The 25,313-nt window shown below is 40.1% G+C and overlaps 1 protein-coding gene across 1 annotated transcript; it reads right to left on the bottom strand.

The window, feature by feature from the left end:
- Positions 1-16,352: 16,352 nt before the first annotated feature.
- cldn7a (claudin 7a) lies at positions 16,353-22,738 on the bottom strand. Its single transcript, XM_029454362.1, has 4 exons — positions 22,239-22,738; positions 19,812-19,976; positions 18,488-18,572; positions 16,353-17,531 (listed from the first exon to the last, which is right to left on the bottom strand). The coding sequence occupies exons 1-4, from the start codon at positions 22,459-22,461 to the stop codon at positions 17,363-17,365; spliced, it is 642 nt and encodes a 213-aa protein (XP_029310222.1). The 5' UTR covers positions 22,462-22,738; the 3' UTR covers positions 16,353-17,362.
- Between the last annotated feature and the right edge of the window lie 2,575 nt (positions 22,739-25,313).

Below are 25,313 nucleotides of genomic sequence, written 5' to 3'. Positions count from 1 at the left end.
AATAATTATAGTATATTCTACATTATAACCAGGCATGCAAGTAAGGAGATCTATGCACAATGTGCAGGACAATAGGTGTTGATAGTCTAAAGCCATGTTAGCTAAATGCTAACATCAGCATGATAACATGTCGTTTCATTAAACCAAAGTATTGGACAAATTATAATTGTAACCTGATGATGGCGCTAAAATGTCAAGGGATCACCAAAGATATTACTAATTCCTTCTGAGGAGGATTTGAATGTGTGTACCAGATTTATTGGGAATTCATTTAATAGTAATAGAGACATTTCAATAAAATACTAATACACATGTTAACCTCATGGTGGCTCTAAAGGAGAAGTCATGGGTTCACCAAAGTTAGTAGGATTCATCTTCTGGGGATCATGAATTAATGCACCAAACTTACATAGAATAGTTGTTAAGATATTTCAGTCTGGACCAAAGAGATGACAACATTGCCACTGATCCACATAGCTTAAGGTAAATCTAATGAATAACTGCGTTTCAGTACAACGGCCTTCTTTGGCTTTCCATATAACAAGTGAAAATGAACACATAAACATACACAATACTAAGTTCTGAGGGATAGCAACTAATACCAAGGACCAAGCAGTCAATTATCAAAAGGAACATATAAAACAAACCTCTCGAAAGTGGCGGAGAGAAAAGAAAGCAAATAAAGAAACTTCCCTAATTAATATTTAAAGAATCCAGAATCATTATTTGTACACTTCTTCTTTCTCTGGCTAGTTTTCACTTATTTCTGTTAGCGGATGACACAGAGGCCAAGTGTCTGCTTATCTCTTCTTTCTTTCATTAAGTTGTACAAGATTTATGACCGTTGCGTGCTAATCTTTAATCAGTTGCTCAGTGACATTTCACAGAGGCAGACAGATCACAAGCAATGATGATGCTGTGGTGAATTTTACCCTGTGAAGACAGAGACATGTGTGCGAGGAGATAAGAGGGTAAGGGGAACAAACAAATGCCTTTTTAGGTGATTTTCACAAAGAGAAAAATAAAGATTTACTACAGCTAGCAGTATATAGTATACAAATACTTTGTGGCTACAAACAATAACCCCTTTAAAAGAAGTTGCACTGATGTCCAGAAGACAACAATGTTACCGTCAAAAAAAACGGCATCAAAATGATAAATTAATATTATTTTTAACTTTCACTCAAGTTGTCATTTAACAGACTTCAGTCCTGATCAAAACTACCAAATATTAATAGATTTTCTGAATTTTAACCCTTTAAATCCCATTTTGCTTGCATTAATGCAGTGTTTTTTGTGTGTGATGTTTGTGTATACTAAATTATACAGGGATTGTATTTACAGTCTAGGATAGGTCAGTGATTAGCAACAGAAATAGCATGTATTTCCCCAATAGGGAAATAATGAGAAAATGTCTTAATCTGGTTGAAAATAGAATAAAACTACAATTTTGAAGTGAGGGCTCCAGATCGAACGTCTCATAAAATATAAAGTGAAGTATTTTATGCTGTAATGTAACATTTTTGTCCTTAAGGGTCTGAGTGTATGTATTTTGGCTGTGTAATGGTTAATCACTGTCAAAGTCTACCAAAACAAACTGGCTAGAACAAAGGAACACAGAGTGCTGTGAAGCAGGGTAAACACTAAGAGGCGAGACAACCTGAAAAACAGTATAATGTGCAAATATCCTTTATTGAACAGCCTCTTAAAAGGTGTATAACTATTATTATTGCACAAGCAACATTTGACATCTCATATTATGTGACAAACAGCTGCTATTGGTTGGCATTATTACATGGAGCATCAGGAATGGTAATACAAAGCAAAGCCCACATACTTCACTACGCCCACTGATCTCCAATCAGCCGTCTGTTTGCATTTCTAAACCCAGATCATTGTGAATGATCAGCACATTTTCAACTTCATGCACGAGAGGGGGGATTTAGATGGTGAATTATTCTCAACACGTTTACTAAAAATGACTTCTTGCGTCTGTTCTTATCGCTCACTGCAAGAAAATGTGTAGCTGGACAAATGGCATACAAATAAAGAAGTGCACTTACATTGGGGAAGGTCTTCGAAGCAATCCAAGATGCCAGAGCTCCATTGGTTGGATGCAGTGTTCATGATGAAGGGCCTGGGTTGGGTGACGGCCATCGTTTCAGATATGACCTCAGCTTCTGACAAAAAAATAGATAATATCGTAGTCCAGTTTTGTTGCATCCTCACCGTGGAATCCATGGAGCTGTATGGTGACTGTAATACTTACTGTACATGTTCCTGACATTCATGTCCTCATTTAGGGAAGAGTTAGAGAACCTATTTTCCACACTAGTGTGGCAGTTAAAGGGCAATTACACTGAGTTTATGATTTCATTTATTTAAATTGTGAATCTTGAAGTTTCTTTTCTAAATGTGTCGTCCATGAAGCAGTGACAGATTTTAGATTCTGGTGAAATGTAAAGTTAAGGTTTTCTATTGCTAGTTTTATGAGAAGTGCATAAGGTTGCTATAGTATACTGAAGTGTGCCGGGTTATGAGAAGTAGACATTGCTGTTATCAAGCATCTCAACCCTTTGAGTTTTTATGAAAACACAGGCATGAAATGTTCAGAAATTAGTTCAACTTCCGTTTTTGAAAGGTTTCACAAATCGGCACATTGCAAAATGTCCTGAACAGCTACGGTCTCACGCGATCCTTCACCTGGAGTTAGAACATGAAAGTCCCTGCTCATATTAACTACGTATAAGGTTCAATACAGTCATTTATTTGAAGGAATAGCTTTCCCCATCGATAAACATACAAAACAATTCACGACAAATCCGAACCCATGTGATATATGTGCTGATCTGCATGCTGGAAATATTTCCATATCACTGCAAGCACTTCCAACAGCGGATTGTCATTGTCATCGTGGCACAAATTGCACATTACTTCATATTCGTAGTGTTCTTATGTGAGGTACGTGATAAGAACAAAACAGAATGTTTGAATGTTACACATTTATTAGATGGTACATTGAGTTGCTTAGTTTGTGTGTTTTGTAGAAGTGAGTTCCTTGATTCCGCTGAATACCTTCCGTCATTTTCTCCAAGAAGTGAAAGAAGAATATTCATCTCATGGATGCTGTATGACCAGTACAATTAGTATTTTTATTTTTAAGGAATACAAAATGTTCAATATCAACTTAGGGAAAGTTACATTTTTCAATTTGCAATGCGTAAATTCTTGTCATTATTAATCCGCTTGTCTTAAATTACAACAAATATGTTTTCCTTCTCCATGTCCTTTGTCCATCTGTCATAATATGTGACAAATGGCCCCAACTAGACACTGCTTTCAAAAATGTTATCCTAAAAATGAATGTAGAGTAGAAGTATACAGTAACATACTATTGAGTAAAGTACCTCAAAACTGCACTTAATTCGATGCTCTTAATTGCTTCCCAACACTGAAAGAAAATAATACATTCTGCTACTCAAAATTTGCCTTGCTCTTATATTCAAATTCCTTTTTATCATACTTCTCTCACTTCATCTTGGGAAAAACAGAACTTTCCTCTCTGTAGGACATATTGTGTCCCCGCTGAATTCTCTGAGGTAGCGGGAGTGGCTGCAGATCAGAGGAAGTGTGATTAAAATCACCTCCTGTACACTGGAGGGCAGGCTGCAGCGGAACGCAGCAGTGCTGCGTGTGTCTAGACCAAGTGCGCCTCCTGCTGGGAGCTCAGAGTACTGTATCTAGCTGAGGAGGAGGAGGAGGAGGATGAGGAGGATGAGGAGGCGTGGGATGCTGCTCTTCTCTTCAGCTCTCTGGAGATCTGGAGCCAAGATAGCGGGTAGCAGCAGCATCCGTAGAAGCAGTCGCTCCACACACTCCCCTGTAAGACACGCGGAGAGAGGCCTGAACACAGGTGGGAGGCTCGAACAAAAGGTGAACATTTGCATTTAGGTGCAAAAAATACATTTTACTGATATATAATGCAGCAGATCTGGTGTGAGTTTATACTCACATCTTAACAGTATTAACTTGAAGTAAAAGTCAAATCTTGTCATAGTTTAATCACATTCTTTTTTGTTTTATGATACATGGAAACAAAGGAGGTAAAGACAACACATAATGTACAGATTATGTGAATACGGCTGCATGTTGTTGCGTGTTTGTCAGTGTATCAGTATTAATCGTGCTATTCTGTTGCAGTAAATATCCTCCCTCTGAGGACAGTGAGTTTCTTACAGCTAAGTCTTTGCTCTTAGCAACAGAAACCAGGATAAAGAGCTTGTCAGTAATGTCAAGTTGGAAATGTTGGTGGGTGAGATTTAATAAATCAATAAAGTCTGAGAAACACAGAGAAGGCAGATCGTTGCATGTGCAGCCTGAGCATGTTCTCCTTCATGATACTGAGTCAGCACTGTAACTTAGAGCACGATGACCACTTTCTGTCACTTTGATTAATTCATTAGTATTATTTTTACCATTAGAAATACAATCAGGAACATCAACTGTTGCATTACAGTCTGAGTTTAATGTTGGACGTGACATAACCAACACAGATAATCTCTCCACAGATAAGCATAACCATAAACATCTTAATATTTACACACTCGTCTTTCTTCAGCAACAGACCTGGAATCTGCTGAGTAGCTGCGCTGCCTCCCTTGTGTATTCAATGTGGGAGGGTGACATTATTAACAACTAAAATGATCGCTATGCCCCCGAACATCATTACATGCCTCAGGATCTGAATGCAACGTGCAACTTTGGAATTTAAAGTATGCAGGTACAACCATACCACAATAAACATAAACTCTTTCTTTTTTTTACTCGTCTTAACTAAAAGTTTGGATTGAAATGTATTTAGTGTTTTAAGAGAAAGCAGATACATGCAGCCTGCACAATAAAATAAAGTACTCTGTTACATTGTACACAATAAAGCATATAAAGTAAAAAAGCTAAGTTATGAAGTAAGATCAAACAGAACAGCTCTGTGAGGCTGTGCACCGGTGTGGAAGTTGACAGAAATCCATAATGTCCACCTCATGTTGATGATTCAGGGGGGCGTCCGGGGATCACTTTAGGACTAACCCGTGGGGACCATAAATGTCTGTAGAATGTCTGTGTGTGGCAATCTATTTAATCAGGGTTCTTCAACGTTTTTCAGGCCAAGGACCCCCAAACTGATGGAGAGATAGAGCAGGGACCCCCTATTATATGTATTGTATAGAAGAGGCTTGAAGTGGTCCATGCGAGGGTGGGGGAGGGGTGCGTGGCACGGATTTTTTTAGTTCTTTAGTTTCCTTCACATGTTCCTCTGTGTATACGCACGCGTGTGTGTGTGTGTGTGTGTGTGTGTGTGTGTGTGTGTGTGTGTGTGTGTGTGTGTGTTCGTAACGTCTTCTGCCTCCATGTATCTGTTCGCTACAATATGTTGGATTAGTGTGTATTTAAAGACATTTAAATTTGTGAGAAAACAAATTTGTTTGAAATCTAATCTTGTCTAATCAACCAAAGATTTTGCAACCCCCCTGCAGTACGTCAGTGGACCCCCTAGGGGTCGCGGACCCCCTGTTGAATACCTCTGTATTTAATAGTTGTTGAGATCTTTCAGTCTGGACCCAAGTGGTCCAACCAACATCACCATGACATGGCTAAAAATACTAATGTCACGATAGTTTCAGGAAATAAAGACTAGAACATGTAGAAGTACCGTATACACAGAAAGATGATCCATATGTTCTTATTCATATACAAATGGTTGAAGTAATCTGTCTGAATCCACAGTTTTATCCTCATGATACACACTATTACAGCATTGTCTCCTTTCACCCATGAGAGTTGTTGCCTACATGCTGGGACTTGTTTTCCTAAGAAATTCTGGCACCTTCCTAGCTCATGCTCTGCAGTATTGACAACGATCCACAGCCCACTCCACCTCCAGAGAAGCCAACATTTCCAACCACCTCCTTCTCTCTGATGGCAGTGCTCCAGCTTCTGCCTGCCTGGCCTCCAACCGCTCCCACCTCCAGCCTTATCTCCCTTTCTCTTCACCGTCCCAAAAACAACCTGCTCCGCTTAGCCACAACTCACAACTTGGCCCGGGCATGTTTTGTTTGCATGTCGAACATCTGTTTTGTATTGGCTATGTGCACTGATCAGTGACCTGATGTCTGTTGAGATCTGTGGTCATGCACGCAGGTTTATAGAGTGTTTTTACTGTGGACAAACAGCACCACGGTGAAGCAGTGTGGGCAGCCTGAGCAGCTTGCGCTCTCTTAAAGGCTCTAACAGTTTGTTGTTTATTTATTAGGTTATTTATGGCTCTAGTGCAGGTTTATTATTTTAATAAACATGTCCTGATTTCACTGCATCCTTATCATATCTGTATGTGATGCCACTACACAGACTCAACACATTGTTTGGATTGCTTAAAGTAATAACCTGGGTCATTAGGCACTCCAATGTGATGATGCAGCTATTTCCCCTGTGTGCTGTTATTGTGTTTCATCAGTGAAACGTCTCCATCTTCAGCAGCAATCACAATTATTCAAAGCTCCAGCAGCTCGGTGTAATTGAGCTGGGGACACAGTGTGGTACACATTAGCTTCATTGTTCAAGCTAGTGTTTATCACGACATCCCAACTAGGCCTTCAGGGGACACTCCCCTTGACTGAAAGAATTTAAAGATGGGGTATGCAGTTTTTCTTTGGCGTCGTCGTTGGTCCTTTAAGCATTTTGTTAATCAAGGGGTCTGACAAAACATACAAACAGGTGACATAGAAAGGGAAAAACCTGAATAAAACGGAGAATTGGGTGATTTTGGACGGACATGTTGAGCTAGACACACATTGTATGATTGTAATAAATAAATTAAGTGTTGGGATAGCTAACAATACGCAAAGAACAAGATCGTAGCGTCCTCAAGAACGTCAACCCAATAAGACAAAGCCAGCATATGGAATACAAAATACAAAACGAAAGCAAGCAAAATCCAGTTTTATTTATATCATAGCACACTCTCAATCAAACACTACATCTACCCACAACATGTATTTGAAAGTGGAATCTGTGCTGTCTTACCTGAATGCCGTATCGCTCCCTGACAGATGCCCTCATGGCGAGAGAGGCTGGTGGTACGCAGCCAATACAGTCCAGCAGAGGCAGGAAGGGGCAGGCGCCCACTGCACTGGTCACCTTACAGGTAAACACTGGGAGGCAGCACAGGGCAAAGCAGCCTGCACACATACACACACATTAGAACACTCACAGTACACAAAAACATTATATGAAATGTTTTTTTTTAATTCAGCAGAGACAGAAATACTATAGATCATCACATCATACTGTTTACTCATGTTTGGACACTTACAGTCTCCTACATCTTTATAGCACGCACACAGGCCAGTACTCCATTGACCTTCCTCCTGAACCCTGCTCTCCGGCTGGACCTGGACCACCTGTCGAGACATAGCTCAGCTGGCCATCCACGACCACGAGGGAGAGGTGGGGTTACATAATGGTTTTAAATCACATTATTACTCCAGTACTCCATTGACCTTCCTCCTGAACCCTGCTCTCCGGCTGGACCTGGACCACCTGTCGAGACATAGCTCAGCTGGCCATCCACGACCACGAGGGAGAGGTGGGGTTACATAATGGTTTTAAATCACATTATTAGCCTGTTAGAATTCATAAATAGAGTTTACATAAGTGTTTGGTATAGCATAAACTATGATTTTAAAATAATCTATTACAAGTAAAAGCCCTGCATTCAAAATGTAAATAAAAGTAAAGAATTAATATTAGTAATTTGTCATTATGTCTTAAGTTCTTATTTTTTATAATATTGGTTGATTATTACTGACGCATTCATATCTAATCGAGACATAGCTACTTTTTTTTTTTACATATGTTTGCGTGGTTTGTTTTATAACAATGTATTGCTGATATGCTCTGTATGTAAAGTATATGTTTGTAAAATAATGGAGTGAAATACAGTAGACTAGTATAAAGCATTACTTTGATATACTCAAGTAAAGTACAAATACCTCAAAACTGTACTTAAGTACCCCATTTGGGTTGTACCTGTGACTCGTATGCCTGCGCTATAACCAAAGCCAACATCCACAGGAAGCCATTATCTCAGTCGAAGGATAAGCTCAACAAACCAGTGTGGTGCTCACTCAGAACAAAGTCCACGCCCCTCACTCACTAAAGACTTAACACTGCTATCTCCTGACCTGAGTTATTCGTTAGCTCTGCTCCTCAGATTCCACTTTCCCTCCTATACTCGGAAGAATGATTTACATCAGTAGTAACTGAAAATATGTTGTTTTTGATGAAGCATAGATGACTTACCTGTCTGAGAGTTTACGTATCAAAATCTCAGGAAGACCAAGAACTCCTGTGTCATCTACTGTGTGACTGTTTCTCTCTTCTCACGTTCACTGTCACGTGTGTGTGTGTGTGTGTGTGTGTGTGTGTGTGTGTGTGTGTGTGTGTGTGTGTGTGTGTGTGTGTGTGTGTGTGTGTGTGTGCGCGCTCTTTGCTTGGCTGCAGTGTTTTGGTGTAAATATAAAAATGTCAGACAAGGCAGTGCGCTCCCATGATAGTAAACTCTGCTGACCTAAGTGTATTTAGAGATCTCAGTGAGAGATTAATTGATGTCCAGACACCATAAATGTACTACTCTGTGCCATTTATATTTGTTCGGTCAATTCCACCTCATCTGTTATTACCGGCGTGGAAAAGAAGTGCGTTTTGGTCAAATCAAATGAGAATATTGCCACAGACAATTTAATTTCACTTTACTAAGTTGCACCATATCTTAGGGTTTTCTTTGACAACTTTAAAAAACAACTGTAATATCTGCTTCCTGAGTGAAACATTACATGCCCAGTGGAGTGAATCCTGCCCCCATCAAGCACAACCAGTCTCCTCTTCCATGAGGGCTGCAGCTGACACAGATGATCAAACAGAAGATTAACAAAGGTGACATTCGTGGTGAGTAAGAAAGTATCACATCCACCCAATACAAAGAAAATGAAATGTCTACAGTGTAAAAAAAGATGAAAGAAAGAGGGATATGAAGTAAATATCAGTGAAGGAGTTATTATTAAAACCACTTTATAACATACAAAAAGGTATCAGAACTGTATGTGTATGTGTATGTGGCTGAAACTGTGATTAATGTTTTAACATGTTGTATCACGCTCCTTTTCAGGTTTATACTTGTATTTTGGGTTTCGACAATAACATTTTTACATGCTTTAATGTTCAAAAATCACCCTCTTATCTGAAACGCTCCATTTTAGCGCCTGTCTCTTTAAGTTCCTCTGAAAAAAAACGTTTTTCATGATACTCTATGTCCCCTTTAACCAATGTTTATTGTTTTAAATGTGTTTCACAACCATTTCAGTAAAGAAAGCTTTAAGGCAAAAGTGAACCATTCTCAGAAATATTTTCTTTTAGTTCTATAACACTCATATGTTGAGAGAGTAGAAAAGATCGTCATCTAACGCTTGGCAAGCAAGTGAATAAGCCTATTTCCCAAACTTTCAAACTATTGCTAATGTACGCTGACATTCAAACATATAGAATAACAATTTTTTTGTGATAGGAAATGTCTTTATTTACAATGTATTAAAGGACACAGACACTAGGCTATAATACAAGGAGGATTGTGGTGTAATTTAATGCCATATTATGTCATGTTGTGACATGGGATGTAATGGTTAACATCATGTGATATGATTGATTAATAGCTGCGTTCAAAGTCTTTCACTCCTGCTCTCTCGCTGCATAATTCCACCCATTCATAACAGGGAGATTGGTAAACCAGGATGCCATGTTGTGCAGACTGCCTTTAAGTCTGGAAACTCTACAAATAAAGAGAAGGACATGAAAATTACTAAATATTAGCACAGAAAAGAGAAAGATCCCTCTGTCTCACACCCACATATACAATGTCAGTTCACTCACTGTGTTGCTTCGCTTTGCTGCAGAAGCATTTGATCAGCTTCTGTTTCTCTACCTGGTTTGTGGGAAACAGTGGGTAGTGGCACTTTATTTTTCCATTGGGAAAAACTGCAATGAGAACAAAGGCAGTCATTGAAATTCACACCATAGAAACTCAGGTCATAACCACTCGTAATGCCTTTTGGCTGCTTAACCTGCAGACTGCAGTATTGTATACAATGGCAGAAAACATCAGGCTCTTTTTCCCCCATGCGCATTTTCACCATTGCACATTTTTAACCAAAATGCATGAAAGACCAATGGACACTCACCTCTCCACCTGCACTTGCGGATGTGCACTTTGGACACATGAAATCCAGCAGATGAAGCTGTACACAGTGGAAAAAGAGATCACTTATGTGGAACAATAATAACTTACTCATCAACAGACTCATAGCGCCTCCTGTGTTGGCGATGTTGGCGAGATTCAAATACGAGCCCTGTTTGTATTTACCTGTGCTGCCGTTGAAGTCGTCAACCAGAATGAGGAGCAGGAGAGTCACAGCTATGATTCTGGACATGATGGCAGTGTGATCACTACAAAGTGTTTGATTATTCTACAGGAGAAGAGGAACTCTGACAATTATATACCAAGCCACGACCACGGATGTCTGCATAGTTTGATCTACAGCGCAGATCAGTCTTGGTAAGCCTAAAGGGGGGGGGGGGTAATCTCTCTCAACTGTGCATGGATTCATCCTGGCAATGTGATGATGATAATAGATATAACACATTCACACGATCAAGTAGATGAAGAAAAACACACAATAAAAGGTTGAACTTGTGCCAAACTTGTCCCGTCAGTTGGTTTGAGTTACTATAAAATATACGAAAATCAGCCTCACGCTAATTTATAATAATATTTGGATGTTGATTTTCCCCTGAACACAAAATGTGGCTATGCATGTGTTTTTTTTCATAATATAATTTGTTTTTCAAATTAGCTAAACTACTCCACATTCTTTTGAGGTCCCCCCTGATAATTGCACAAGTCCTGAAGTACAAGAGCCTTTGATTGCAAATCACTAAACAGTTCTGTTCTTTTACAATTTTCAGTTGATCAATTATTGATTTTAATCATTAAAATAATACATTGTTTATGTAGTTATATCCTAATATCCCAGGTAGTTTTCCACATTCATTCATTTACTATTTAAGTCTCTTTAAGTTTTGAAAGAATCATCTGTGTCAACATCATCACACAGTATCATACATTTCCCTCGGGATTAATAAAGTATCTATCTATCTATTCAGGTTATAAACTATATGATGTATCGTCTGTACATTTACCCCAAAATTAGCCTGGAATCTTTGGCGTATTTCAAAGCTTTCTCCAATATAAGTTGAAAGTTCTGTGGGTGTGAACGACAGCATACGTTTGTAATGTTTGCACTTTTATTGGGTTCAATGATTTTCCATCCCTTTGCCTAAGTAATTCTAGAGTTGACTGATTTGTATCATATAAGTTTGCATCATAGCGACCAGATCCATTATAAATCGGTTATATGTGGATTGGCATAGGTCATGTTGCAGAGATGATTGGTTGGGGTTAGGGTAAGGTTCAGACACTAAGGGAAAACTCAAATCAATGTGGAAACAGTCTTTGCCTCTGATGTAGGATCAGTGAGTCCATTTAACAAACGGCAGTTGTTGACAACGAACTAACTGGAGCATATAACCTCATCAATAAGTCACTTAAACTTAAACAGGTTGGACATGTAAGACTACATAACTGCAGTTTAGTGCGTTTACGGAACGGCTGCCTCTGACATAACGCATAATAGGGATTACCGAGCAGTGTCTGTCATTGGCTGGTGCCTGAGTCACTCTCTCATAACCGAAGGTGCGTAATTACGCACTGCACCCTCAAACTTTGTCACACCTCTACTGTATATTCCGAAGTGTCAGCACTGTCCCTTATATCAACCGCACGACGTGACGTCTCATGGCGCTCTGAGTCAATACACAATACGAGGAAATCCCCAAGGCCGAGAAAACGACGAGAGGCCCCTTTAAATCGACGCTTCCTCTGTGTTGTGCCAAGAGAGAGAGAGACAGAGAGACAGAGAGAGCGAGAGAGAAAGAGAAAGAGCTCTGATAAACAACAACACTGTTCTCAGTCAGAAGCCGCTTTTACCACATTCAGCTCTTTACTGCGGCCTCGGTGAAGAAGAGGTGAGGTAATATTTATAATATTAACAGTATTCTTAAAGGATTGTAGAGAAAGCCATCTGTTAAATGTTGATTTCAGAAGCGGCCAGAAAAGGAGTTTATTATAGCGAATAGATCTGACGGAATACACGTTATTGTATTGTTCAGCTGTTGTAATGGACAGGAAGGCATTTGCTACACATGTTAGTTATGGAATGGAGTGGAAAACATGATAGAGTACATCGCTTATTTCAGTATTAACAGCTGAGAAGTGTTTGTGCGCACTTGTCAGGAGCTGGCCGCTCTCTGACGCATGAGAGCTATTTTTGACAAACGTATTTACTTTCTTTCACAGGCTACGAGGACTTTCTCTCTGTCATTTCCAGCATTCTATCGTCTGTTGTTCATACATTCATTGTTGAATGCTATTGCGGAAGTGAGAAGCTTTTCGACACGACACAAAGCTTGGGCAGTGTGGACATCTAGCGGCCTACCAGGAGAAGGCGCCCTTCTTAGAGATGTACGGAGCTTCAGTTATCCCAGAGCTCATCCCGGCCAGCGGGCCGCCTCGGCAGCCGGGTCCGGCGGAGCAGTACAACCCGGGACACCCCCAGGTCAACGGTGACGGCGGGGGGACCAACCCTCAGAGGCTTGGGCAGAGGGCACCCAAGCTGGGGCAGATTGGTCGAACCAAGAAAGGTGCGTGACTGGTTATTTTTAAATGTGTTTGTTTCCTGGCTTTGTTTGTTTGTTTGAATCAATTACATGACATGCAGTGACAACATACAACAGCTACACTCACATAAACACCATACCATCATTTATTAGAATGATATTACATCATTACAAAGTGACATACATAGTAACGTTAGCACCTTTCAAAACAGGGTTACAAAGTGGTTCACAAATAATGCATACTAATTCACCTCATCCCAAGCACCATAACAAGAAACTCATCAGACTGAATTAATATTAAAAGAAATCAGCGAGGTTGCAAGACACATTTCAACAGGAAGACTGTTGCAGGGTTTTCAGGCCCTGACAGCAAAAGCTCAGTCTAAGCTCTCCTTTAGTTTCAAGTCTCGACCGGGGGACTGTTAATACAGTTTTGTTGTACTATCTGAGCTTGTGTGCCGGTAGATGGGGGTGTACACGTTCACAGATGTATGCTGAGGCTAGACCATTAAAGTAATAATTAATAATTGATCCAGTTAACAGTCTGCAGCATTTTGTAATGAAAAGGTAGACATGGACAAATTGTTAAAAAAGAAATAGGGCTAAACAAATCAGTACTCTTATAATTACAAAGACTAAAAGGTGATTCTTTTCATTGGGATTTTCTGAAGAATAATTGATGAATTATTACTAAGTAGTGTTTGGCTGATTGATGCAGCTCTAAATGTTGGCAAGTTGAGTTGAGTGTAAACTTATTCTGCAAATACTACAGCCTCTGAAGCACGGTGGTAATCGCACATACATACAACTGTCACGTGTGTCCTTGGCATATTAAGATACTGCCAGCAGCCGGTTAGCTTAGCATAAAGAGTGCAAAACGAGAGGAAACAACTCGCCTGGCTAAGTGAATGAGCAACTTTCCTGGAATGTGAAACTATTATAGAACTAGAACTAAAGCTGCAACCATAAGTGGACTGAGGATTAGTCCTTCGGTAGAAAAATAACTGCCAACTATTTTTATAATCGATTAATCGTTGTGTATCATATGAATATCTTTTGGGTTTTGGACTGACCAAACAAGACGCTTCATACATACATACTACATACATCATCTTGGACTTTAAGAAACTGGGAGGGACATTTTTCACAATTTCTCTGACATTTTATTGACCAAACAATTTATCAATTTATAATTATAAAATATTTTAAACCCAAAATTATAAAAAGTAATTAATATTCAAATCTCCAAACGGATGAAAAAAGCACCTTATTTTATCTCAATGCATTCTTTATTTAGAGTCACACATTTCTGACCTTTGACCTTTCCTCCTCAGTGGACTTGGACGATGAAGACTTGGATGACATCATGAACAACAATGGGCAGTGTCCTGTGTCCCTGTCGCCCATCTCTTAAACTTCACCAAGAAGTGCCAAAAAAAAAAATCCCCCCAGGACGCCAAAACTCCCCGTCAGTGATGTTGGCCTTGATCCTGTCGTGTGTCCTACTGAAGCTTCTGATGGCTCAACCAGGCACAAAGAACGGCTCATTTAGCGGCAGCTGAAGCCTAAGCCCTGATTGTACATAGTGTTTGTTTAAGTCAGACTGTGAATGAATTGTATTGCATCGCTCTCTACTCTATACCTCGGCAGTAGATTATCAGGACTCGAGAGAGATTTGGAGAAAGTGTCTATATTTTTCAGAGCTTCTTAAAAAGGGCTACATTTCTAAAGTTGCACTGAGCGAATGATTCGATGAAAAGCAAGCTTCTCACCTGCCTGTTTTCTGGTGAGATTGTCTGTGGTTTTGGTTGTGTGAGGGCACACACACGCCTGTTAATGTGTAACACACAGGTGAAATGTTAAGCTTTGGTTGTGCAATGACTATCATTCTCTACTCTCACACTGATGCAAGTGGTGTACTAATATCCGGTGGATGAAAGCTCGCTATTTACTTAAAAGAAAAAAACTACTGCTAATTATTTATTGTTTTAAAAAAACGAGAAGAAACATTTTGTTGTGTTGTTATGGCTTCTACGTGTTTTTTACTTGTTTCTGAATGGAAATCGCTTCAGTCATCTATAACTGAGATTTATTATGTTTTCAAATGGTGCACTTTGTGGGAATGCCTCTTATGTGCAGTGACATGTTGCAGAATTCTATGCATGGAGTCTGTTGAAGCATCAAAACATGTAATCGGTATCCTCTTATTAAGGGCTATGTAATAGTATTTCCAAACCACAGCACCGTTATGCTCTTTAGATCACGCTGAGCCAACATTTTCCTAAGCTCATTGTTGGCTTGCGCTGCTGACTCGGCAGAAAAATATCGTAAACGACAACATATTTATGGAGGTTTTGTTTTTAAAAAGCAGGGTTTCCCAGTTGGCCAGACAACTGTGATAAAAGACATGTACACTTCTAATTATTTAAAATCAATTGCCAAATGATATTTGACGCTATATCAGATTGATCATCGAAATGGATTGACATGTCACAAGGAACTTACTTTGTATTAATATTTAAGGCAGCAATCTGCTCGTTGATCTTACACCCTCACGGCGTCATAGTGTCTTTTCGGGTTTAGGTGAACTCTTTAATGTCCACCTTTACTTCACAATTACAGTATGAGATAATGAAAACACGCAGCTCTCTATGATTAGCTCTCACTGCTGAGACAATCTTAACATGGAGGTTTTTTGTGGTCATTTGGGTTTTTTAAAGATTACAGTAGACCTTGAAATGACACGCTATTGTCTGTAGAGGCTCATGCTGATGTCATGTTACTTAGTTGGCTGTGAAATTGTTACTAGTTCACTTTTACTTTTGTTTGCCTCATGGAAACACTGCATTTCACAGCCCATTCTCTGAATCAAAGATTGTTGTTTGGGGTAGTGGCTACCATTTGCATGGAAATGGTTTACTTTTCATAATGCATCTCGGGAAATAAAAGACAAATCTTTGTGGAATCTGTTGTTTTCATGCACTTGTTGCCAATTTTGTTCTACAACTTCACATAACTTTTCATGCATTGTGTTTTTTTCACCCTGTTCTTTGAACTTTCACACAGAAAGAGTCTTTTTCTGTCTTCTTTGCTACGGAAACAAAATGTTTCTGTTGTGCTGACTCATTCATTGTGAGTCCATAACTAGTACATATGATTTAAACATAAAAAACACTCTGCTATGAATAATATGTTGTGTCTGATATGATATAAAACTTCTTAGAATGACCTCTTCCTCATTTAAAAATCTAGAATCTATAATAATGCAAATATTTTTCCCTTCAAATGGCTACTGGATTACGTCACTGAGAAGTTATTTGTTATTACTTTATATTATGTATGAATATAGTATATTAATACTAGAAAACGTTCCTCCTTCAGCAGATGAATGTCTCGTGTCAGACTCGTGTCAAAAATAAGTTATTTTTTTCTTGCTTTCCAAGAAAATTGGGCTATTTGTTTCTAAGAATTGAGAAAATAACCATCAGCTACTACGACCATCACACAATTAGCACTTTTGTAATATCTTTATTATTTACGCACTGTTGTACATGTTAAAAATGTTCTTTCACTCATTTGTCATTAGACCATTATCTGCTAAATGAGCCACATGTATAAAACTATGACATTTAAAAACAATAACAGCAGACACTGTTCAGAGCATAAAAACATCTTAATAAAAATAGGACTTTATAATGTCTGAAAGCTAGAACTGGGCCACACCTATCATATAAACCTACACAGGAGCCAAAAACTTCATCCTAAAATTTGTCAAAATAAATAGAGGCAGTTTAATTTCATAGTGGCTGATATGGAAGCTATTAGAGTGATAACAGCACAGTGACGACATAATAAAATATTTCATATCTGAGCAGGGTTTGTAACAGTCTGGTACGAAGAGGCCTGTAGTGACTGTTGTAGTAAAATGCCTGTGTGATACGGCCATCCTACACAGTGAGCCCTGTGTGTGAAGTCACACCCTGCTCGTCGTAACGTCTATTTTAGAACCACCAACAGTTAATATAAAACACTGTTTTGTCACCCTGTGTCTCTGTTGTACAAAGCCCCTGAGTCGCAGCCTAGACACCAAACTGGAATTGATTACTTTCAATTACACGGCAAACGCTAACAGATGCCGGTTCTAACATGCAGGTGCAAATATTGGCTATAATCCACCCTTTAGGCTACAATTCAAGAGGTTACACCCAAAGAGCTTGTCTATTAAGTCAGGGGATCCAATTATAATGTATTTGTGAAGACCACTTGTAAACAATTGTGGAATGTGTAGACGGGGTGAGAGACATCATTCATGAAACAATTGAGAGTGCTGCATGATAGTGACGGGGTTATCAAAGGTCTGCCTGAAGAAAAAGAAAAGAAGGTCCCATTTCAGTAATTCTTTGCCTCTATGATTCACAACTTCCCATACACCTTCAGTTTTACTCCTCGCTGGTGCTGAAAAAAGGGGTGGAGGGGCTTCTGTGACAGCTTCTGTTGGAGTCCCAAGCTGCAGGGAGCGCTCTCAGACATATTCTTTAGTGCTGCTTGGCGGACCAGAGCGGGAACTGGCCATGGACGGGTACTTGGACACTTGTTTCTTTCGTGGACAGGAAGCAGCCAACATGGCTCCGCCCAGGACATCCAGCAGGGAGCCGCCCCAGGCGATGAAGATGGCAGCGCCAAACTCGAACCTGGGGCACACAAGGTGGTGTTGAGCATTTTCAATGAAGCATTCAAAAAGAAAAGTTAGGATTTCTAATGATAAATTAAAACTTTGGCACATTTGATTTATCCATTTTCAACATTTCTATCTCATCAGTTCAGTTTAGTGCCTCTTCAAGCGGCACTAAAACAATGTCAAATGTATTCATTTCAAATAAAAATCTTGCATTAAAATGTTTACTTTCTACAGTATTATTAACTAAAAAGTATCAACAGTAAAAGTACTCAAATATGCAAAATGATTATATATAATTATAACAGCATAATAATATTAGATTTTTTTAAATAGTAATTAATGTGCATGAAGCATTTGCTGGCAAGTATATAACAATGCAAACCAATATTTTATGTCTTAATCTGCAAAGTGACATAAACTATAAATGTCCAATAATATAATGGTGTTAAAAGTGCAACATTAGTGGATTAGAAGAATGCATTCGCTCAAAATGGACCTTAAAAATAATACTTAAAGGAACTGTTCGACATTTTAGGGAATAGAGTTTCTTCCCAAGAATTAGATGAGAAGATCATTATACCACTCTCAAATATGAATCTACAGCCATCAGCTAGTTAGCTTAGCATAAAGTCTGGAAACATAGGGAAACAGTCTGTCACTGCAGACATAGTCCAGCACATAACCGTAAAACCATAATGTGTTGTAATTACGTTTTTATTACGTGTTAATGAGTGAGTTTTGAAGGTGCTGGTTGGACCAGCACCGGACTCTGTTACCTTTGAACAGAGTCAGGGCGTCTGTTTTTCCCTGTTGTCACTCTTTATGCTAAGCTAAGCTAACTGTCTGCTGGCAGTATCGATCTTACCATGTAAGACTTGGTAAGAAAGCGAATGAGCAATTGTCCCAAAATGTCAAACTATTCCTTTAATAACAGTACTTGAACACCCGGTGTTGTTTGGGGTTACTCACTTGGTGTTGACTGGAGTGTAGGGATTATAGAAAGCCCTGATCACATTGTGAGCAAACCAGGAGCACGCTACGATGGCACACAGCCCTGAGAGGAAGGAAAGCCAACAACAAAGATCAATCAGTCCATCAGCACAACATCAAAACCTGAGCGGATAGACATGCTTTTACCCCTTTTATAGTCACCAGGCGGCTCGCTATTGACTCCAGCACAATTAGCTTTTAGTGTTTCTGTTCTCTCCAGAGCCAGCTAGACCTCTTATGTTAGAATCTGTTCCAGGAGTACTGGACTCATTCAGTCTAATGACCTATGAAGGGCTGCAGCAGAGGAGTGGGAGGAAAGCTTTTTGGACTAGGGATCAAACTTCCTCCTACTAACTGAATGATGTACGCAAGATCTAAGAAAAAACGTGATGATGAGGTCAGCTTTGATTAAATATTATGTAACCGGGTTTGTGTTTATTATATTTTCCATAGGAAATAATATGGATTAGTATAGGTCCCAAATCCATACAGCAGCATGTGGTCAGCACAGAGTCAGACTGAAACATGATTTGGTCACCACCCTTTCTCATGTATCATATTACTAGTTCGGCTGCTCATGTGTCAATTTTCTGCAGTTTTACTTTACTCAGTGAAAAGTTTACATGTTTTTTAAAGCAATGTCTGTCACCACTTTTGTCCTCACTGAAATATCACAACAAAGAGAGGATGGATTGCCATAGCAGTTGGTACATATATCTATGGTGTCCATAGCATGAATCCTACTGACTGACATTTCAGAAAGTTTTCACACATTGAATGAAATATCTCCACTACTAAGGTGGATTGGCTCTAAATCTTGTATAAATCTTGTATGTTTAGCAGAGAATTTGGTTAAACCTCTGAAGTTTGTGTTTTTTTTTTGTGTTTTTGAGTGACTTTCCTGGTAAAACTTTAACTTAAGTCCCCCAATTTAGCCTTTGCAAGCAATATATAATATATAGTGTATTACACATATGCTGCTATAAGGACTTTTTTTTTTCCCCAGGTGTGTATTATTGTACAGTATTTGCTCAAAGTGCCCTAACTACAAGCTCACAGAGGTGCTAGCAAAAGTTATGGTTTGATAAAAATCATGTGATTCAGACGCCTTTACAGTCACCTGGTCTCAATCCAATTGCAAAGCCAGAAATGTAGGAGTGACGTGTACAGTTCCACACACAAAAGCTGTTCTTGCAGCTTGCGGTGGAACAACACCTTTATGTTGGTTTTCCCTTTAATTTGTCATGTATGTAATCAAATGTCACTCATAGTTATTGTCGTCAACAATGTATGGCATCCTCACCTCCCACGAGTAGGATGATGCCTCCTGTCATGGCGATGCGGGACTTGCGCAGTTTGTTGCTCCCTCCACAGGTGGTGCACTTCATTCCCATACAGGCCACACCCAGACCTGCAACGGACACGATGATGCCAACTATCATCAAGGCACGAGTGGCCTGAAGTGAACCTGAGGCAGAGAGAGAGAAGGGGAAAAAATGATTAAGTATGGGAAAAGTACACGAAGAGTGTGTTCCATTAGGGAAGGCAGTGAGTAGATGGCCTTTTGTTTTGTGGATCGTGGGAGCGTAGCACTTTGCAAAAACAACAAAAGAGATCATATAAAGTCAAATCTGGAAGCACAAACTGATAAATGATGAGGAAAGACTAATAAACAGGCCTCGGCCTATCAGAGAGGCTTTATGTGTGTGTCCAGAGGTTGTGAATTACACTCACATTCGCCTGTCAGGACATTTGAATGTGAGCTTTTCCTGGAAGAGAAACCATGGGATACAAATGGACACACACCAGCACACACAAACAGACAGAAGAAAAACACATCTCACACTCTTTCTTTTCCACCGTCTCCACCCATTTGTTGCTGTTTAATTAGAGGAGGAGGCCTGCTGAAACTCTACTGTTAGAATCCTCATCAGTCATTGCCCCCCCTCACCCTATAAACCTATCACAGGGTGAGTCCCCCCCCCCCCCCCCTTTGTCTCTCCCCCTCTGTCCACCTAGAACCAGTCTGTGCCAGTCTAGGCCATCCCTGCCCTGCCCAAACAAACAAAACCCTCCAGCAGTGAGGGAGGGATGGGTAGAGAGGGGAGGAGGGTGCAGAGGAGAGGGAGAGAGTAGGGGGGGGGGGGGGATAACTCTATGAAATAGCGAGACATGGGGAACAATAGGGTGGATTATATAGTAAATGCAGATAGAGAGCAGGATGCACAGTATCCTGGCTCGGAGTTACAACACTGCTCTCATTATCGCTGCTGGGCCGTCTATGAAAGTCTTTGTAGTTGCTTCACAAATGTTGCACATCTGCTGTCATTCACTGAGAAAAAGAGACGTGAATGGACACTAATTTGGTTTTGATTACTTAGTACACACAGTACTCGCTGCTGGTCACTGAAAGTTACCAAATGTAATTATGTGGTATGCCTACAGTGTGATGGCAATAAAGTGTCTTATTTATCTTACATGTGTCACACAGATGTAAGATACAAACAATGAGGTGATGCCAAATATGTTATATATGTTGAATTACAAAATGATATTAGGTTCTTGTCAATGTCCCGTGGTACTCTATAATGGTATAGATACTATGTTTATAATACTCCTCCGTAGTAGAGGCCGCTGCTTTCTCAAAGAAATGATACATTTCTACAACATTGTATAAGAAATGTACGTTGACTTACTGTATGTAAAGCTAGTCATACACTAACATGACTTTAGCCAATCATGAGTCCGCAGGTACTCGATTAGCCACGGCCCACTAGGGGGCCCTGGGGGAAAAATTGGCTGTGGGTCTCTATTAACGTGTTTGTGGTAATTTTTTTATTATTTAATCTGCACAATGTATTTTTTAATAGGGTCTTTTATCAGACAGTTAGTCAACACAGGTAAGGATGCGAGACAAAACACACATGCAATAATCACATTATCACACACAGAGGAAAGTATTGGGGCCCCTGAGGGTCTGAGGCCATTCATGGTTAGTAATCCAGCTCAGCATTAAGCCTACTGTATGTAGGGAACACAATACAGTAGCTAGTATGTAATTACATGTACAGACAAAATAAAATGTATTCTATCAGATATATCAGCAGAGAAATTATCAGTTTTCAATCAAAAGTAACAATGTAATGTTGCAATGTAGTTTCTATTTCATGGTGACGCAAGCGAGAGCAGAAGCGTCTACAAAGTTTTCAATAACCCAGATACCCTGGGAAAACAAGGTACACAGTTACGCCTGTTATCACTTATGATGTATTTCCACAAAGGCACGGCCATAGTGACAAAAGATAATCTTGAGTTCATATATGCTCCTGCAAAACACCTGTCTTTCATGAAGATGGATCACGGAAGTAGCTCTTAAAATTGTGAGTCCTTAGGAAACGTGAGGTGTGAGGGTTTCCCAGAATGTGACAATGTGTGTGTCAGGATGTAAGGAACGCTTTTAGGAATAGAGATTCAGTCATTTACGAAGAAGACAATGTCCCCCTGTAGTCACAGTTAACAGTGTGGTTGTAATGATGGTGTGATGCTGAGGTGGCACATTTTCTCAGAGATAACAGTGAGGTTTCACTCAGGTGAGGGACCAGGTGGGTCTCCAGGTGTAGAGGCATGAATAGGAGACTGTGTGAAGATGGACACGATCCAACCTGCTGCATTAAAACCAATGATTGACATGTCATCACTCAGGACCCCCCAGTCACAGAGGACTACTTACTGTCGAGCTGCAGAATTGAGTCGTAGATTTTACACTGGAGCTGTCCGGTACTCTGGAAAGCGCATGACATCCACAGTCCTTGGTACATGGCCACCGCTGTGATGATGTTGTCCCCGATGTACGCTGACATCTTCCACTGCGGCAGAATAGTCCCGATGATCAGTCCAGCAATGCCAATTAACGACAGGAAAAATCCCAACAGCTGGACACCGGAGTTGGCCATCGTTTGCAAAAAAAGTCTCCTTCTCTAAATAAACTTAAATCAGTGGATCCCGTGTCCCTCTCCTCTTTTACAAACCGCGAAGCTCCAGAAATGTGTCTTTAAGTGGTGCAAAAAGCCGCTGATATCAGTCCGAGTCGCTCCTGAGTTGTGTACCGGGGGTCTTCAGTCGGGGATGGGCATCCGAGATGTGGGTGATGGTGTGAAGTGGGTGTGTAATTATCAAGCCTGTTGATGCATAGAGTCGCAATGCTCTGTGGTCGCGGGGAGTAGCTGCTGGGAAATGTCCCCTCTGTTTCCAGCAAAGCAACAGGTCGTCTTTGCACTCAACACTTCTCCTTTTGATCAATTTCTAACCTTTTCAAGACTCTTCCGTGGCTACAACATTCTTCCTCAACTTCCTCTCTCATCAAATGTTATATTACTAGTATATATATTTATATGAAATGATGTATGCACATGTTCGATATTCATATTGTAATATAATAGCACAGCAACAGAAAACATGACTAAAAAAATAAAATACAGATTTGAATATGATTATTCAGTTTTGAGAAAAATGCTAGTTATAAAGCTACTTAAGACGGAAATTAAGTACAACATTGTTTGACGAGTAGTCTTTTTCCACCTATGCTGCCCAAACTCACCAAAAAACAACAGTGAATTTGTATTACAGTTTTCTCCCGCACCACTTATTTGACCATGAATATTCTTTATTCTTCCTTAGCCTAGACATATTGTGTGTGTGTGTGTGTGTGTGTGTGTGTGTGTGTGTGTGTGTGTGTGTTTTTGTGTGTGCATACAGTATACAGAGTTAATACAGTCTACCCACTGACCCAGACTGATGCTATAACTCAGGTCCCTGTCTGAGTAGACTAAGCTCCCAATCGTCCTTTTCCCACAGATCACTAATCACTGGCTAAGAGCAGATTCGTGATTCTCTGTTGTTAGTAATGTGATATTGAGGAAAACCGCCAGGTAAAATTGCAAAGACTAAATATTTAAAACTCAGCCAGTAAAGTGAAAGTTGCAGTTTTAGATAAGTTCAGTAGGAACCTTTTTCTTTTTAGATCCATGCTATATGTGTGCTTATTTCTTTTGATCAAATAATTTAACCTGGAAGGTGACCATTTCTCACCTCTTCCTACTTACAAAATATTTAAACATATATTTGTTTCATTTTGTCCAATAAAATGCCAAAAACCAAGAGACAATAGCCAGCATTGTCGATATCAGAGCTCTGGCTTCCGGCGCTGCAGTGTGTGTGACTTCACACTGAGGCTAAACAATAGTGCTATAGCAATGGGAGAGGAAGTAATAACCCATAAGCCTGCAGGAAGTGATCCCACTGCCAGGTTAATGGAAATGTGCTCACCTACTGGCTGGATTACCAATTTAATATGTAATGAGTCTTTGCTAGATTAGTCCCACATGTCTGTTACTCCTCTTTTCCAGTTCCACTACTCAATTCTTTCATTTTCTCACATTCTTGCCCTTTCGCCCCAACTTCACCCACATCTTCTCTCACTATAACTCGTTCCCCCTCTACTGTATCTAGGCCTGGGTAACAGGTCTCAAGTCTTAGCTGTTGAGGCCAACACATACCCCATTGTTGCTGGGGAGGAATGACCCCATAGCTTAAGGAATCTGTTTCACTTTGATACAGAGGCTGAAAGGAAGGCTGGAAGAGGAAGAGGAGATGTTTTGGGTGGTTGAAAGAGTTGTTAGGATCAAGGTAGGATGTGAAAGATCAAGGAGAAGTGTTAAAGAAAAACATAAGAAGGTAGAAAAGGTGAGCACAAAGCGCTGTGTGAGATGTAGAAGAGCAAGATGAGTAAGAAGAAGATCAAGGGCCTGTCCCAGGACTACCAGTGAAGTTGCCACGGGTAACCTGATTTATCTGATGTCCTCTTGGCTGCTTTTTCCACCCGGGACCTGGAAAGCAAAGAACACAAGAAGAACATTGCTCTTTCCCCCCCTCTTTCTTTTTTAAAAGCGTAAACACACATTTGTCTTGCTGGTTTAACCGTTGCTTAACGCTCAATAGAAGCTGAAAAAGAAAACAGCTAAATCAGCCCAAAGAAGGGCACTAACAACATTCTCTCGGGCGCTCTCCCTCCCATTTCTGAGGCCTCCTCTGGGTCTGAAGTGAGCAAGTGGAGTGCAAATCCAGTGATTGAGGTCCTTTAAGTGCCCTTGGAAGTTACTGAGGCATTAGCAATAAAACACACTGGGCCCGCTGCTTTTCCCTGAAAAGCTCTGAGTGCACAAATGAGGGGGATGGCGCCCCATCTCTACATGTCCCCTGTCTTTTTCACCTCCAGCCTTCTTATGCAACAAGGCTTGGCTTTTGTGCAGCAGCAGCAGGATGGGACCAACAGATTGTGTTTTTGGTGTCGTGGACTCACTCTCCTCCTAAGAGCTTGGCAAGTGCTACATGCTGAGGAGAAACATATTTGGACAGTTGGACACAATGAATACAATGACAGACTCTGTGGCTTTATGCTGCACCTCAGTGAGCGTGAACATGACTACAGAGTCGCTGGAATGTACTGTACTGTAAGACAAACCTGCGACGAGGCAGTGCACTGCAAACGCCCAACAATATACTTAAAGTCGAATTTGACCCAGTTTGTGTCAATATAGCACTAATGCAGCACCGGGTTGGTTTGACCCAGTGTTGGTCAGTGTTGGGCAGGTTTACAAACTTTCAAATGGAATTTGAAGAACAGGCAAAAGTGTAAAGCTTCTTTGTGATCATTTTGGATCTCTGTGTATTTGTTTTGAATCGCTATGTGTCTTTTTAAGTTGTTTTGTGTCTCTTTGTGGTTGTTTTGTGTCTCTTTGTGGTCATT

Source organism: Cottoperca gobio, chromosome 18, assembly GCF_900634415.1.
Source record: "Cottoperca gobio chromosome 18, fCotGob3.1, whole genome shotgun sequence".
Classification (NCBI taxonomy): Eukaryota; Metazoa; Chordata; class Actinopteri; order Perciformes; family Bovichtidae; genus Cottoperca; species Cottoperca gobio.
Note: the sequence above shows the minus strand (reverse complement) of the source record. Positions and strands in the feature narration are given on the sequence as shown.